Source organism: Maylandia zebra, linkage group LG11, assembly GCF_041146795.1.
Source record: "Maylandia zebra isolate NMK-2024a linkage group LG11, Mzebra_GT3a, whole genome shotgun sequence".
In the NCBI taxonomy this organism is placed as follows: domain Eukaryota; kingdom Metazoa; phylum Chordata; class Actinopteri; order Cichliformes; family Cichlidae; genus Maylandia; species Maylandia zebra.
The window spans coordinates 9,847,621-9,863,596 of record NC_135177.1 but is presented as its reverse complement, the minus strand read 5'-3'; the positions used below and the strand labels follow the sequence as shown (position 1 = coordinate 9,863,596).

The 15,976-nt window shown below is 40.5% G+C and overlaps 1 protein-coding gene across 1 annotated transcript; it reads left to right on the top strand.

The window, feature by feature from the left end:
• The first annotated feature begins 38 nt into the window (after positions 1-38).
• On the top strand, positions 39-15,713 carry scgn (secretagogin, EF-hand calcium binding protein). The gene is made up of 11 exons (XM_004565148.3): positions 39-254; positions 666-736; positions 6,173-6,265; positions 9,275-9,364; positions 11,095-11,151; positions 11,484-11,561; positions 12,134-12,189; positions 12,390-12,435; positions 12,567-12,626; positions 14,298-14,366; positions 15,251-15,713. Exons 1-11 carry the CDS (start codon positions 185-187, stop codon positions 15,377-15,379), a joined length of 819 nt encoding a protein of 272 aa, XP_004565205.1. The 5' UTR covers positions 39-184; the 3' UTR covers positions 15,380-15,713.
• The last annotated feature ends 263 nt before the right edge of the window (positions 15,714-15,976 follow it).

Genomic DNA, 15,976 nt, shown 5'->3' with positions numbered 1-15,976 from the left:
ATGTGAACTGTGTGTTTCTCTCTCTCCCTACACACACATACACGGAGGAAGGAGGAGTGGTTTTTCGCTTAGTCACAAAAAGCATATGTCAACCAAGCAGGCTACAGTGTAAAAACAGTTTGTCACCTCAGACGTCGTTCTTTCTGTATGTGTAAAGTTCACAGCCTGCTTTTCCTTAATAAACATGGACTCTGCCTTTGAGGACCTGGACGCAGCTGGTTTCCTGGAGATATGGCAACACTTTGATGCAGATGGTAAGGACATTCACTCATGTCTTCTTATTGTTCTTATAATAAAGATACATAAAACAGTGGAGTACCTAGAATTATTTTTTTGTCATTGTTAGACATTTAAGAAAGGTGACCTCTCATGAAGTTGAAATATTATAATCACATTAAAAAAAATAAAAAAAGAAGAGAATGAGTGAGTTGTTCATTTCCTGTAGGAACTTTGTATTAATCACATCTGAAAAGATTAGATAAAACAAAGAGGGTGTTGAATACTAAGCAGTAGTGCAAAGTTGCACAAGACACCTAAAAATATGAACTCGGCTTGTTTATGGTAGAGCTACTTCTCCACTAGGTATTTATTTATTTATTTGAAAAAAAATCCAACTTTGTTTAATTGTTAATGACATCGGGATTTTCTTTTTTATAATTGGACAGATAATGGCTACATTGAGGGCAAAGAGCTTGATGACTTTTTCCGTCACATGATGAAAAGAATGCGTCCACAGGTAAGTCGCCTCTGGATGAATTATTGCGAAGACAGCTGTTAAATACAGTCAAGGGCAGCTGATCAAGCACAATGCTGAAAATTATAGCATCGTAACATCTGATCCTGACACTCTGTGTGCATGTAGTATGATTTTATCTCTATATAGTATCAGTAGAAGTAGTGGTGTAGAAATTTGCATGAAGGCCTGCATTTTATAGATTGTTTAGTCTAATGCTTTTCCATTTCTGTTGCCACAAAATTTACAAATTGCTGCACAGTAGGAGGTATTTTCTTCTTTTTGGTCTCATGAATTCACTGGAGGCAGTTTATGAAAAGAAAAGCGTGAATTGGGTAATCCCAATTTTAATTCAGACACAGAATTCACAGCATTTTCTGCCGTGTGGGCAGCTGAACATTATGGAGCTATCTAAAATGGGTGGGGTGACTTAAGGATGTTAGGCACAACTCAATTAAAGAGCTCTGGGCACTGTCAGGAAAAGCACTTGACGTGATTAGAAACTGGCCATTTCTGTGTGTTTTGTGCACTAATGACACATCGTGTTTACTGAGGAACGTTATAGTACCATTGTCTTGAAAAAAAGACAGAGCCAGCTCTTTCCTAATGGACACTGAGACAAGCACACATCTATTAGCACACGTTCATGTTTGCATGTGTGTTTATCAGTGGAACTCCCTTGGATACTAATTATGTAGTACTAGTACAAACAGACCACCAACCACATGTCCTTTTTGTCTTTCTGATGTTTGCTTTCCATCCATAATGCCCCCCCCCCCCAAGGTGATATAGTGTTTGGTGTGTTTGTTTTTGTGCTACAAAAGCACTTGACAGTCATTCTGTTTTTTTCTATTCATTGCTTTTGAACTATTGGGCAGCATCAGCCACACAGTGCTCTTTGGTTTGTTCTTTTGTTTCCTGGAGTGCATCATGCCACATAATTATGCATGTGGTGCAAAATATTGTACAAGAATTGCTCACAAGTTGCATACTCAGGTTTTATGTGATACATTGCAAGTCTAATGTGGCAGTAAAATCTAAACAATGCTCAAGTTAGTATTGTGCTAGTCTAGAAAAACATGTTTTTCAAATTAAGTTGTTTGCTTTAAAATCTTTACTTAGCAACAGAGTGAGTGATACAAGGCTAATGCTCAAGAGCAATACTCTTTCTGTAATGAGAAGGGCTGTCACCTTGTAGTCTGCAGACTGTGTACACTGCATTGGATGAAGCAGAGAGTCAGACTTCAGCCCCTTAGATCCACAGGTTTCTATAGTTACTGTTACAGAGTGGTTCATGGTTAAAAAAGAACTGAAAGATGAGCTGCTAAATATACTTTAAAAGAACTTCAGTGGCTCAAAATTATCGCCTTCAGTTGATTCACACTTATCTGACATCTGGCAGAGAAAGAAACTGGTCTGCAGAGGAAATGAAAGAAGCTGAGATAAGCATGCAACAAACTAACTCTGCACTGCTTTTTCTTTCTTTTTATGGTCTATTTAATTTTGTTTACAGTCTATTAGAAAGTGTTTTCTTTATTCTTGAATGCAACTCTAGTACAGTGTTGTGCATCAAATAGCAAGTTAAGAATCCATCAGATAAAAGCACATAATTGAGATGGTAATGGAAAATAAAAAGACCCAGCACAGTCTGTCCACTGGGAATCTCAATGGATCAGTGTTGTTCTATTCTAGGTGAAGACTCAAAGCACTTTACACAATATGCCTCATTCACATCCATTCATACTAGTACTTTTTTCTACAGTGGGGCAAAAAAGTATTTAGTCAGCCACCGATTGTGCAAGTTCCCCCACCTAAAATGATGACAGAGGTCAGTAATTTGCACCAGAGGTACACTTCAACTGTGAGAGACAGAATGTGAAAAAAAAATCCATGAATCCACATGGTAGGATTTGTAAAGAATTTATTCGTAAATCAGGGTGGAAAATAAGTATTTGGTCAATAACAAAAATACAACTCAATACTTTGTAACATAACCTTTGTTGGCAATAACAGAGGTCAAACGTTTACTATAGGTCTTTACCAGGTTTGCACACACAGTAGCTGGTATTTTGGCCCATTCCTCCATGCAGATCTTCTCGAGAGCAGTGATGTTTTGGGGCTGTCGCCGAGCAACACGGACTTTCAACTCCCGCCACAGATTTTCTATGGGGTTGAGGTCTGGAGACTGGCTAGGCCACTCCAGGACTTTCAAATGCTTCTTACGGAGCCACTCCTATGTTGCCCGGGCGGTGTGTTTTGGATCATTGTCATGTTGGAAGACCCAGCCTCGTTTCATCTACAAAGTTCTCACTGATGGAAGGAGGTTTTGGCTCAAAATCTCACGATACATGGCCCCATTCATTCTGTCCTTAACACGGATCAGTCGTCCTGTCCCCTTGGCAGAAAAACAGCCCCATAGCATGATGTTTCCACCCCCATGCTTCACAGTAGGTATGGTGTTCTTGGGATGCAACTCAGTATTCTTCTTCCTCCAAACACGACGAGTTGAGTTTATACCAAAAAGTTCTACTTTGGTTTCATCTGACCACATGACATTCTCCCAATCCTCTGCTGTATCATCCATGTGCTCTCTGGCAAACTTCAGACGGGCCTGGACATGCACTGGCTTCAGCAGCGGAACACGTCTGGCACTGCGGGATTTGATTCCCTGCCGTTGTAGTGTGTTACTGATGGTGACCTTTGTTACTTTGGTCCCAGCTCTCTGCAGGTCATTCACCAGGTCCCCCCGTGTGGTTCTGGGATCTTTGCTCACCGTTCTCATGATCATTTTGACCCCACGGGATGAGATCTTGCGTGGAGCCCCAGATCGAGGGAGATTATCAGTGGTCTTGTATGTCTTCCATTTTCTGATGATTGCTCCCACAGTTGATTTTTTCACACCAAGCTGCTTGCCTATTGTAGATTCACTCTTCCCAGTCTGGTGCAGGTCTACAATACTTTTCCTGGTGTCCTTCGAAAGCTCTTTGGTCTTGGCCATGGCGGAGTTTGGAGTCTGACTGTTTGAGGCTGTGGACAGGTGTCTTTTATACAGATGATGAGTTCAAACAGGTGCCATTCATACAGGTAACGAGTGGGGGACAGAAAAGCTTCTTACAGAAGACGTTACAGGTCTGTGAGAGCCAGAGATTTTCCTTGTTTGAGGTGACCAAATACTTATTTTCCACCCTAATTTACGAATAAATTCTTTACAAATCCTACCATGTGAATTCATGGATTTTTTTTTCACATTCTGTCTCTCACAGTTGAAGTGTACCTCTGGTGCAAATTACTGACCTCTGTCATCATTTTAAGTGGGGGAACTTGCACAATCGGTAGCTGACTAAATACTTTTTTGCCCCACTGTATCTAAGTGCTTTCTATCTAACAATTAGATATTCCAATGAATACATCGAAGAGTAATTTGTGGGTTGAGTATCTTGGCCAAGGATACTTTGGCGACCAGCCAGGGATCGAACCACCAACCTTCCACTGAGTAGAAGACCTACTCACCTAATGAGCTCCAGTCACTCCAGTCACAAGCCTCTGGATTGTTGTTAGGGTACTATATAAACCGAATGACTGATAAATGAACTGAAAAAGATCTCATTTTGTCCGAAAAGTTGTCAGCTCTCTCAGGACTGCTCTTTGACTTGAGTCAACAGGTTGGTCTGGCAGTAATTACAACGAGCTCGCACAGGTCCCAAGGATGGTTTCCAGTGGATGGATCAGTCGGCTCCGAGCCCCTTTTTGTTGGCATGGTGAAAGACAGGCTGGCAGTGGAGATCAAAGCAGTAGTCTTAGAAAGCGATGATGTTCCCAGACAACATTGTGACCTGTAGTTCGAATACGGAGCATGTAGAAAGGCCCTGCAGAGGTGGGGGTATGCCCTGGATAATAGAGGAATGAAATTTGAAGTAAGACAGAATATGTGAATGAGAGAGAAGTGTGGAAAAGTGAAGCTGCAAGGAGTTGAGGTATTCAAGGTAGAGTAGTTTAAATACACTTGAGAGAAGTAAAGAAACGAGTGCAGGTAGGGTGGAGTGAGCGGAGAGGAGTGTGGGGGATGATTTGCAACAGAAGGAGCAGCAAGAGATCAAGGGAATGTTTACAAGATAGTAGTGAAACCTGCTGTGATGTATGGTTGGGAGATGCTAGCACTAACAAAGAGAGAGGAGGCTGAGCTGGAGGTGGCAGAGCTGAGGAAGCTGAGATTTTCACTAGGAAAGACCAGGACGGGATTAGAAATGAAAACATCAGATAGACAGCTCGGGTTCTACATTTTGGAGACAAAGTTAGAGAAGCAAGTTTGAGCTGTATTTAACATGTGCAGAGGAGGGATAGCTGATATATTGGACAGAGGGGGTTTGAGGTGGAGCTGCTAGGCAGGTGGGGAAGAGGAAGACCACAGAGGAGGTTCATAGATGTTGTGAAGGGGGACATGCAGAGTGACAGGAGAATGGTAGAGGGTAGATGTAGGCAGGTGATCTCCTGCAGTGATAATGTAGTGAGTAGTGAGAATGGGAATGTGAAAAGGAAGGCCAAGTAAGTGAACTGTGGGTTAAGCTGTGGATCAGTTAGCCTGGGGTAGAGAAAGCAGACCTTGAGAGAAAAAAAAGTCTTAGATTAAATAAGTATCCATGGTGACACTGCTTAAAATAAGTGTGACTCACCCATTGAAGTATTATGTTCAATATCTTTGATTCTTAAGATTCTCAAATATATAGTAAGCAACCTGTATGTAATAGCATAACTGGATTTATCTTATATATTATTGTGGCGTGGGTGTGGTCCTTGGCCAGCTGCAGAGGAGGCGTGACGCAGTGAGCTCCCGGGGCGGCGCAGGGGCGGGGTGAACAGGTGTGCTGGGATCTGACAGTGATTGTGTCTCTTTATATGTTGGCAGTGACAGACGGAGACGGAGATGACAGCAGAGAAAGAGAGCGCGGGAGTATATGTGTCCACGTACAACCCTGAGTTTAATAAAAGTTCTGCATTGTCAAAGTCGCTCCGGCTGGTATTTCCTGGGTTTCGGCACCAGTGTAACGGTGGACCCAAGAAATACCAGCCGGAGCGACTTTGACAATGCAGAACTTTTATTAAACTCGGGGTTGTACGTGGACACATATACTCCCGCGCTCTCTTTCTCTGCTGTCATCTCCGTCTCCGTCTGTCACTGCCAACATATAAAGAGACACAATCACTGTCAGATCCCAGCACACCTGTTCACCCCGCCCCTGCGCCGCCCCGGGAGCTCACTGCGTCACGCCTCCTCTGCAGCTGGCCAAGGACCACACCCACGCCACAATTATATTTTATTACTGTGTACATTTAGAACCGTTGTTTATTCCACACTGTAGCTGCCTTTCAGTTAAACCGTGTACTGGTTTTGTAATGGTTGAGTTTGGATAGAGAATCAATGTTTTGTTTTAATTTGTACAGGACAAAGTCACTGAAGAAGATGTCCAGAATTTGAAGAAAAGGTTTATGTCTGCCTATGATGTCACTGCCGACGGGAAACTACAGATTCAGGAGGTACAGCCAGTTATGTCTCATAACACACATGAATTCTCCTTTTTTCTTTAATACCAAAGCTTTCAGCAAAATGTGAAAATTTAAGCTGTACAATTCTAGACTTTGGTGTGCACAAACATCCAGCATGACACTACAAAGTCACTCTCTGATAACTTGTTTAGTTTCTTGGGCTAACTTCCTGTTTTCTATACACTTTGTCTATTCAAGTCCTCCTATCACTCCTTTAGCTGCATGTCCTTTTCTTCTTTTATTTACCTCATCTATGTATGACAGTAGCTCAGTCTGTATGTTATCTAAGAAGAACTGAAATTATTCGGACTAATGGGGCTTATCCAAAGTTATCCTTGCAGCGAAAAGACAGCCAGAGGAGAATAGCACGAAAATCCTAATTTAAAGAGTAACAGTCCATATAATAAATATCAGTTTGCTCTATATACAATGTATAAACTGTACTCTTTTGTTCTTTTGATGCTTACATTATGCAGTGTAAACAATATACTGGCATTGTGAAAGGCCCACTGATTTATTTTAATTCTTCAAACATCGACATCATTTTTTTTTGGGTTTAACCAGGGTTAATTCTTACAGGACTTTCTGATTTATTCCATTTATTTCCTTAAATCAAATGTGACTGACGAGTTAACATGCAGCAGCTGTTCCCCTGAATTTTACAGACATATTTATATGTCGCTGCTCTCCCGAGCTCCACTCTGGGTAATTGATGCACCTCCCAGCTAAGCAGTAGCCACAGTGCTTCATCAGAGCAATGAAATGAATTATGTTTCCTTCTAACACAGAAACTTTCAGCCATTCATTAGACCATTCCCATGTGTGCAGCAACCACAGACACAAAAGCTTAGGCATTTACTCAGAAAGCTGAAAATAAAAATCAATACATATCTTCCCTAAGTGCCCCGTTGAAGATTTACTGTGACCGAGGCAGGGACAGAGTATTCTTTGTAGCTTCATGTTCTGCCCATCTGAATTTCCCGACACAGTTTCAAAACCATAACTCAGGTTTTATGTCAGTAATTGCTTATAAAAATTTCCAGTCTGGTAACAATCATCCTTTTGTGCCAACTCTGTTTGTGTGGATGTCACTATAATCATTTTTATGTAAGCTATTATAATTGTTGTGCTAATTTAGCAGGTGATTCAAGCTCTTGTCCAAACAAATGGAAAGGCAATCGTAGTTTCAGTTGTCACATGCAGTCCCTGGCTGCTTACAACCTGTTAAATCAAGCGAATATCTAATAAGCCAAACCTGTGGTAGCAATCAAATTCAACAAGGTCAAGATGACCTGCTGAAGGTCAAACTGACCTTCAGAGCTGGAGAAGAACGGTGATTTAAATGAACATGGTGTGTTTTTTGGTGCCAGAATGGCAGCTCCGAGTATTTCAGAAACGGCTGATCTACTGGGATTTTCACACACAGCCATCTCTAGAGTTTTCAAAGAATGTTCTGAATAAGAGAAAATATTCAGAGAGTGCCAGTACTATGGTGCTTTGCTGATGTGAGAGGTCAGAGAATGGCCAGAACTCTTGGAGCTGATAAGAAGGCAACAGTAAATTAAATATCCACTCATTACAAACAGATGGTGAATCTTTAAGTAGATAGGCTACAGCAGCAGAAGACTGGATGCTGCCTGATATGATGAGTCTCAATTTCTGCTGCAATATATACATGGTAGGCCAGGATTTGAGGTGAATGGAAAGAAAGCATGGAACTATTCTGATTCATATACGGTATTACACCATTGTTGGCACAAGTTCGCACTAACTGAACACTACAGGCTACCTGAAGACTTTACTTCCACCAGTGTGTGCCCACCTTCTAATGGCTGCTTCCAGTAGGATAATGTGTACAATGCTCTGTGGTACTAGCTCAGAAACTGAACTAGTTCAGAGACAAGTTCAGTCTCTGAGACAAGTTCAGTCTCTAAACAGAGTATGTAGTAAACTAACACCTCTGTTCAAACACTTCTCTTGTCATACTTGTCATAGAGAGTCCTCCAGATGTGTGTGCAAGATTCAAGGTGACAGAGCTTTAGCTGCGATGCTCCACACACACATTCATAAAGACTGCAGTTATCATTTTTAACAAAGTGTAGCTAATGTTCAGTCTCAACACATAAAAATTCACTACATGTAAATGTGTGCTAGGACATATATTGAGCATTTTATTTGCATCATAGTGGTATAAGTTGAAATACTTATTTAAGTCATATCATTTATAGATGTAGCATCTCATCTGGGTTTGTACCAGGAATTGCTACACACTTGAAGATAAATGTGTCTGAATCAACCACTTTTTGGGTCATGATGCCATCTCCCCACCCTGCACGCTTGAGACATCCTCACATATATTATTAGTAGGAAGTCAAAAACCCAGAAAGCCACAATATCCTGTCTCTGCTGCAGTTGCTGTTTCTATACATGAGTGATCTGTTTAAGTGCACTTAGCAAACAAACTGTTGTGTGCCAGATATACATCATGGCATGAATTCTTTGGTGTGTGCAACTGTTATGTTGCGACCACATGCCTCACTGGCAAAAAGAAAACTTACAGAGGTCTGTTTTGCATCTGTGACTTTTGTTTCACGGCATTAAAGCGAGCTAAGAAAAAACCATTAAGCAACACTTGTTTAGGCAATCAGCTCTTTAAAAGCCACATATTTTGTGCAGTAAACAATTTTGTTTTACTATAGGTCTCATCAGGATTTGTGACCTGAATGCGCCAGTATTATCTCGTGTTTTAGTAGGAATGATGATCGAAGATGGTTTAATCTGCTAATGGAGGCCTGATGTTGGTTAGAAGGACAGACAAGAGTAAAGCATCATGAACTGGAGAGGAGCCAGGATGGGCTAGTGCAGGACCACACCTAAATTAAATCATCCCCATGTGTTGTCTCCCAATATGGAAACTTTAGTCGAGAATTAAGATGAAAAGCTTCACGGAGCATCATCATTGTCTTTACTCAGATTTTTGTGTCTGTTTTTATTTTCCAGCTGGCCCACATGATCCTGCCTGAGGATGAAAACTTCCTTTTAGTTTTCCGCAGAGAAAATCCTCTGGACAACACTGTTGAATTCATGACGGTAAGGTCAAAAATAACACACGAGAGCAGAGCATGGCATGACCTAAGCATCGCCCATCAACAATTTTAACAATTAAAAGTAATGCCAGTAGTATTAAAACCTCTCAAACCCCAGTGGTATCTTGATGACCCAGGCTTTGAGGCTTGCATATGGAGAACACACCGTTAAAGATCTGATTAGTGGACTGTTTTTTTATATCCTCAAATGATACATTATTTCACTGGACATCATCGTCCTTTTTTTGCACGTTGGAAGAGTATGAATGGGCTCAGGTGTTCTTTTATTTGATTAAGTTGACTAAAAAATCTTCATGGCAGGTCAGATTCAACAAGTCGCATGTGAGATTTCTGCATGAACGCTTGCAGCTACTGATTGTTGTTTGAAATGCTTTACAGTGTGGTGATAGCCCATTGTGGTTCTTCAAACCTTCAACAGGTTTTCCTGAATATATTACCCAAATTACTCACCCATCGAAATCACTGAGTTCAGGTGTTCCACTTCACTTCTGTGCTCACAGGGGTAAAATTAACAAACAAAGAATGGGTCGCTCTTCCACAAAGGGAATTCCAGGGTGGTACCGTGATAGGATGCCACCTGTGCTACAAGTAAAATTTCCTCACACTTAAATTTTCCACTGTCAGCTGTTAGTGGTATTAAAAAAAAAGGTGGAAGCAATTGGGAGTGTCAGCATTTCATCCACGGAGTAGTAGGCCATGTAAAATTAAAGCATGAGGTGCATGTTCTGCAGAGGTTGCCAACTTTCTGCAGAGTCAGTTGCTACTGACCTCCAGACTTCATATGACCTTCAGATTAGTACAAGAACAAAGAGCAGAAAGAGCTTCATGGCATGGGTTTCCATAGCCGAGCACCTGCATCCACACCTTACATCACCAAGTGCATGTAAAGTGTCAGCTGCAGTGGAGACGTGTTCTCTCATCCTCTTCTCCCTCTGGCAATCCGATGGCTAGGTTTGATGGTTGCCCAGAGAACAGTACTTGTCTGCTGGACTGTGCCAAGTATAAAGTTTAGTGGAGGAGGGATTATGGTGTGGGGTTGTTTTTTGGGGAGTTGGACTCGGTCTCTTAGTTCCAGAACGCTCTGTGCTTCAGCATACCAAGACATTTTGGAAAATGTCATGCTCCCAACTTTGTGGGAACAGTTTGGGGATGGCCCCTTCCTGTTCCAACATGACTGCGCACCAGCACACAAAGTAAGGTCCAGAAAGACACGGAATGAGCACGTTTGGTGTGGGAGAACTTCACTGGCCTGCACAGAGTCCTGACCTCAACCGATTTGGGATTACTTAGAGCGGTCTGGTCCAACATCAGCGTCTGAACTCACATGTGTGTTTCTGGAAGAATCTTCACTAATTCCCATAAACACACTCCTAAACCTTGTGGGAAAGCCGTCCTAGAAGATTTGAAGCCGTTATAGCTGAAAAGGGTGGTCTGACATCATATTAAATCCTATGGATAAAGAATGAGATGTCACACAAATGTGTTTGCATGTGAAGGCAGACAAGTGAGTACTGTTGGCAATAAATCCATAATAATCGATCTAAAGTAAATCTGCACTGCACTTCCAGGGAATTTCACCAGCAAACTGCAATTCTCTTTAGTTAATATCCTGTAAAAACATGATGATATGAGTTACCGTGATTTTACAGTATTCAGATAGTCTCAATAACCGCGGGACATCACATGTAATACTTTGCTGATTTGCCTGTTTAGATATGGAGGAAGTATGATGTTGACTGCAGTGGCTACATATCGGCTCAGGAGCTGAAGGTAACAAAAATAAACTCCTTGTGAAGCAGAAGCATTTAATGTGTCTTTTCCTCACTGACTGTTTCCTGTTCTTCCACATACCAAGATGCAATCTTTTTCTTCAGAATAGAGATTCGTTGTTTTTGGTGTGATCTAGTAATGGCTGTTTGATTTAGAGATATACGGTGCTTTAAATGCATGTCAATGCTGTGAATGTCTTTACTTTTTTTTCATACCGTGCATAAATAAAGCGCTATTTTTGTTTTGGTTTTGTTTTGTTTTTTTGCAGAATTTGTAAACTAGAACTCCTAGAACTGACTGTTTTGCTGTTTGATTATTTGATAAACCGACAGGCTTTCCTGAAAGACTTGTTCGAGCTGCAGCACAAGGAAGTGACACCGGACAAGCTGGAGGACTACACTGATGCAATGGTAGTAAATCCAACTCTTGAATTAAGTGCGATTAGTCCTTGCTGACAGTTTATGCTGTTGATTCAGTGTGAAGCTGGACTCATCGGCCCCTTCATTGACTTAACTGTTAGCCGGATCGCCTGTTGCATTTCCTGTGTGGCTGTGTAAAGCTGGTAAAGGAGTTGTGAGTTTCCTGTAATGTTGACTTGTATTGGTTGTCCCCAAAACATTACTTGTTTTTATTTAGTTTTTATTAGAGATTTTTGCGATTCTTGTGATGTCATTTTGTTGGTATTTTCTTTGCTTTTGCGGCTATCAAATGACAAAAGGATCAAAATCGAGCAATATCAAATACAAATTCTTTTTCCCCAGTTACTTTTCTACCAGCCTCAAGTGTCAGACAGCCTATTCCTTCTCCTTTATAGTTTTCATTTTACAAGAGATTGATTCTCCCATAGAGGCATACAGATTGATGAGTGGCTCTAGAGTCGCAGGTGGTTTTAAGAAAAAAGGCAGAAAAACAAAGAAATAAGACAGACGTTCACTGAGGGTTATGTTTTTCATGCTTCTTAACACATCCTGTTATCTTGCAGATGAAAATCTTTGACAAAAACAAGGACGGACGTTTGGATCTGAACGATCTGGCGAGGTACGGCTCAAAGATTCTTGCTCAGTGATAACAGCTCAAGACGCTACATGTCTCAGAATGAATTCCACTGTCTCTTACCGGATACACAGAATGTCCGTTTGTTTAGTTATTCTGTAAGAATGAATGAAACTATTCATAAGATTATTTCAAAGCTGGTGATACAAACTATTTCCCTGTTTTTTCCATGTTTTTCCCGTAAGGATCTTAGCTTTAGAAGAAAATTTCCTTCTCCAGTTCCGAATGGATGTAAGTTTCTTCTTTATGTTGCTCTTTCATAAGTTTTGTAACTGGATCAACAACAGATTAAAATCTATGATTAAATCAAATTCTTGTTTAACTTTTTTCCCTCCTCCCGTCTCGTCCCTTGTTCATCCAAGGCCTGCAGTAAAGACGAGAGAAAGAGAGACTTTGAGAAGATTTTTAACCACTATGATGTTGTAAGTACAATAATACAGTGAGTGGATGAAAGACAATCATTTCCAGACATGTTTTCCACGTTATTCATCAGCACATTCTGAAAGAAAATATGGGAATATTGTGGTAAGACATCGTGTGGAACAAGTGACACATCATCACTACATTTGTTGCGCCTCTAAAATGTTGCATCTGCACTGTATTCCAACTTCTCAGTGTACTGTTAATTGTTACGGCAAGTCGTAGCAGATAGTTGTGATGAATCACATGATCGATCTCAGTGGAAGACAACACGTAACTGAAGACATAAGCAAGGAGGCACAAAATACAGGGGATATTTAGTAGGAGTAAACCAAATTAGGTATTACTCTGCAGGTATTTTTACATGCCACACAATGTGCAGCTATGTGCAGGTTTATTAACTGTCCATCTCTAACAAATATTTCTTTGGTTGCTTGTTCAACAAGCTAGAGACTAAAGGGAGAAAGGCTGCTGTCTGGCTCAGTGTTAAACTGACTGAATATTAAAATAAAATCTGCATCTATGTAGACAAACACTATTTGGCTTGCCAAATGCAAACCTAGGGGTCAAATAATATTGGATGTTTGGATTCAGGTTTTCTTTGTTAAAACAAAGCAGATATTTTTTGCTGTAGCAAATACAAAAAATAATAATAATTTCAGCAGAAATCATGAGCAAAGCACCCTGTGGTGATAAAGCTGCCGGCAGTGGACGGCTGTATAATATATTATTTTCTGCGCCTGCAGTTGCCAATTTCCATGTAGTGTGTCGATCAGATTGTAACATAAAACATGGGTTCAGCAGTCTCTTTTCAACTTGTTATTGAATCTCTTATCAGTAGGACTGACCCTAGGACAGATATCATCAGCACTATTGTCTTCCTGTGCCAATTAATAGCACTCACAGATTTGCATACTGTGCTGCGGTGGGCTCGGTACATCTGTAATCTAGATGATGATGTAAATAATCCATTATGTAGTCAAATCACACTCTGGGATGATGAGTTAACGCTGTCATTCTGATTAATCAAACACCTACTGCAGCCTGAGAACCCTCCAATAAGCCCACATATTCCCGAAAGTAATCTGCATGCAGTTGTCAAGTTATACCTGAGGAAATGATCTGAATGAACCCTTTTTTTCTGTACTTGGATGCATGATCAAATCAGCTTACTGACAATTGTTCTGCAGTTTTCAGGATATTAAAGAATAAAGTAGTTTAAGTACTTAACATATAATAGAGTAGAAAGATGGGAACAAGTTAGTTAGCTAATATTTTAACATAGGCAGAAGGTTAAAGAGCTAAGAGCTGGTCTCTTGGTAAAACCCAGTTCTATTCTATAAACATTTAAGTATTTATATGAGTAGTTTTTAGCACAGAATAAAAGACAGTGACGTGATTCCCTAAGATCTGATTTTTAAACTTTTTTCTATGAGTCGTTTCACCGACGCCTGCAATTAATTTCATTCATCCTCCGATGAGTTTCCTTTTCCTTTGTACATAACAATTGTGGGACAACCCTCACCCCTAACTAGCAAACAAAAGAAAGAAAGGAAAAAGGAAAAAGCTGACTGCCTGACTAATGTGAGTGGGAAGTAAGTTACAAAGGATAATAAGCGCCTTTGTTTTTGCCTCTCTACTTTCCTACAACTTCTTTTCTTTTTCTTGTTCAGAGTGAGACAGGAGCACTTGAGGGTCCTGAGGTCGATGGCTTTGTCAAGGATATGATGGGCCTTGTCAGGGTAAGAGTCTGTTCTTTGGTCCACTTAATGTAATGGTTGTGCCAGTCAGAGTAGTACTTAGCTGAAAATGCTGACATTAGCTTACAAAACATCGTCCTACTGAAGACTATACCCCCCTCTGTTCTTCCACATCTCAGCGGTGGTCTATTGGATCAAGATCTGGTGACTGTGGAAGGCATTTGAGTGCAGTGGACTCATTTTCACGTTCAAGAAAGCAGTTTGAGATGATATAAAAGGATGGGCATGGTCAGCAGTGATGCTCAATTGGTACTAAGGGGCCCAAAATGTGCCAAGAAAATTACACTATTACACCACCACCAACAGTGTGAACCATCTGCCTGATGGCTTCATGTTTTCAAGTCACCAGACAGGGCAGTGTTTTACAACCTGTTTCATTTTGGCCAGTTTGTGCACATTAAAGCAAATGAAACAGGTGTGCCTAACAAAGTGGCCAGAGAATGTATCTGCTCAGTAATTGCTGGTGGCGAAATCATTCATCATCATATGTAAACAAGATTAATCATCAGTCATTGCTGTCCCTGTTGTACCATCTCTCTCCCTTCAACAGCAGAAATGAGAGTTGTTCCTATACAGCTTCACTGTTTTGTGTGTGACCTACATTACGTGTTATGGCGAGTGTGTAATGTTGTGTTATCTATATGAAACAGATTTATCAGACTCCCTACTTCCTGAATACAAAAACTGATCATGCTCATGCACACACACTAATGACACGTTGCTGTAAACAAAAACAAAACTCCTGTTTTCTACCCGTTTTCTTTAGTTACACAGATATTAATCTATAATATAAATAAATACTGAATACAAAGAAGGGAAAGTCACCACATTAGTTAGAGATGAATTTGTACTTTTCTCCTCTCCAGCCTAATATCACGGGTCCTGAGCTGGACAAGCTGCGAGCCGTTCTGCTGCGTCACTGCGATGTCAACAAGGATGGAAAGATCCAAAGGAACGAGTTAGCTCTGTGTCTGGGAGTCAAGCTGAAAAATTAGAGATCTGTACTGTACTAGTGAATTATGAAACAATGACGCTACGTGTGCTGCTTAATCGATAATAAATGATAGCTAGTGAAATGCTGTGTTATGCTCTAAGTCAAGTTGCTAAGTTATTAAAGGTCAGCATTCATGGTGTATTGGATCCTGATATGCTAGGCATAATAAGATGCTCTGTGGCGAAATAAAATGACCTCTGATCTGAAATTACAGGTTATTTGTGCATGAAAACAATGAGGTTTGAATGTTACGTTGAAATGAACTTCAGTGCCATATGATTTGTGGTATATCAGTGTGCTGTTTCATGTGAAAATAAATCCTTTTTTCATTCTGATGTTTTCTTGGAGTACCTTATGCACTTGCATGTTTCTCTGCTTACAGAGAAGGCTTACTCACAGGATGTTGAGAATATTTTTACTGTAATGGTCTGCAGAGGAAATAAACAATGGCATATTGATTTCTCGTGTCATGTAAAATCTTTAACCCTCTCAGGCTCAAATTAAGTTTTTGTTGCTAATGCACAAAAGAATACCTGCAGTGGTACTTCTGAGTAAAAAAAAACTCATAAAATATGTATGTGGGGTAATCAGGTTGTTA

Bases quoted from the DNA above. Each gene is read 5' to 3' on its own strand.
- scgn (XM_004565148.3), top strand. From the start codon at position 185: ATGGACTCTGCCTTTGAGGACCTGGACGCAGCTGGTTTCCTGGAGATA. The intron at 9,365-11,094 runs GTAAGGTCAAAA...TTGCCTGTTTAG, and splicing joins ACACTGTTGAATTCATGACG to ATATGGAGGAAGTATGATGT. The intron at 12,436-12,566 runs GTAAGTTTCTTC...TGTTCATCCAAG, and splicing joins TTCTCCAGTTCCGAATGGAT to GCCTGCAGTAAAGACGAGAG.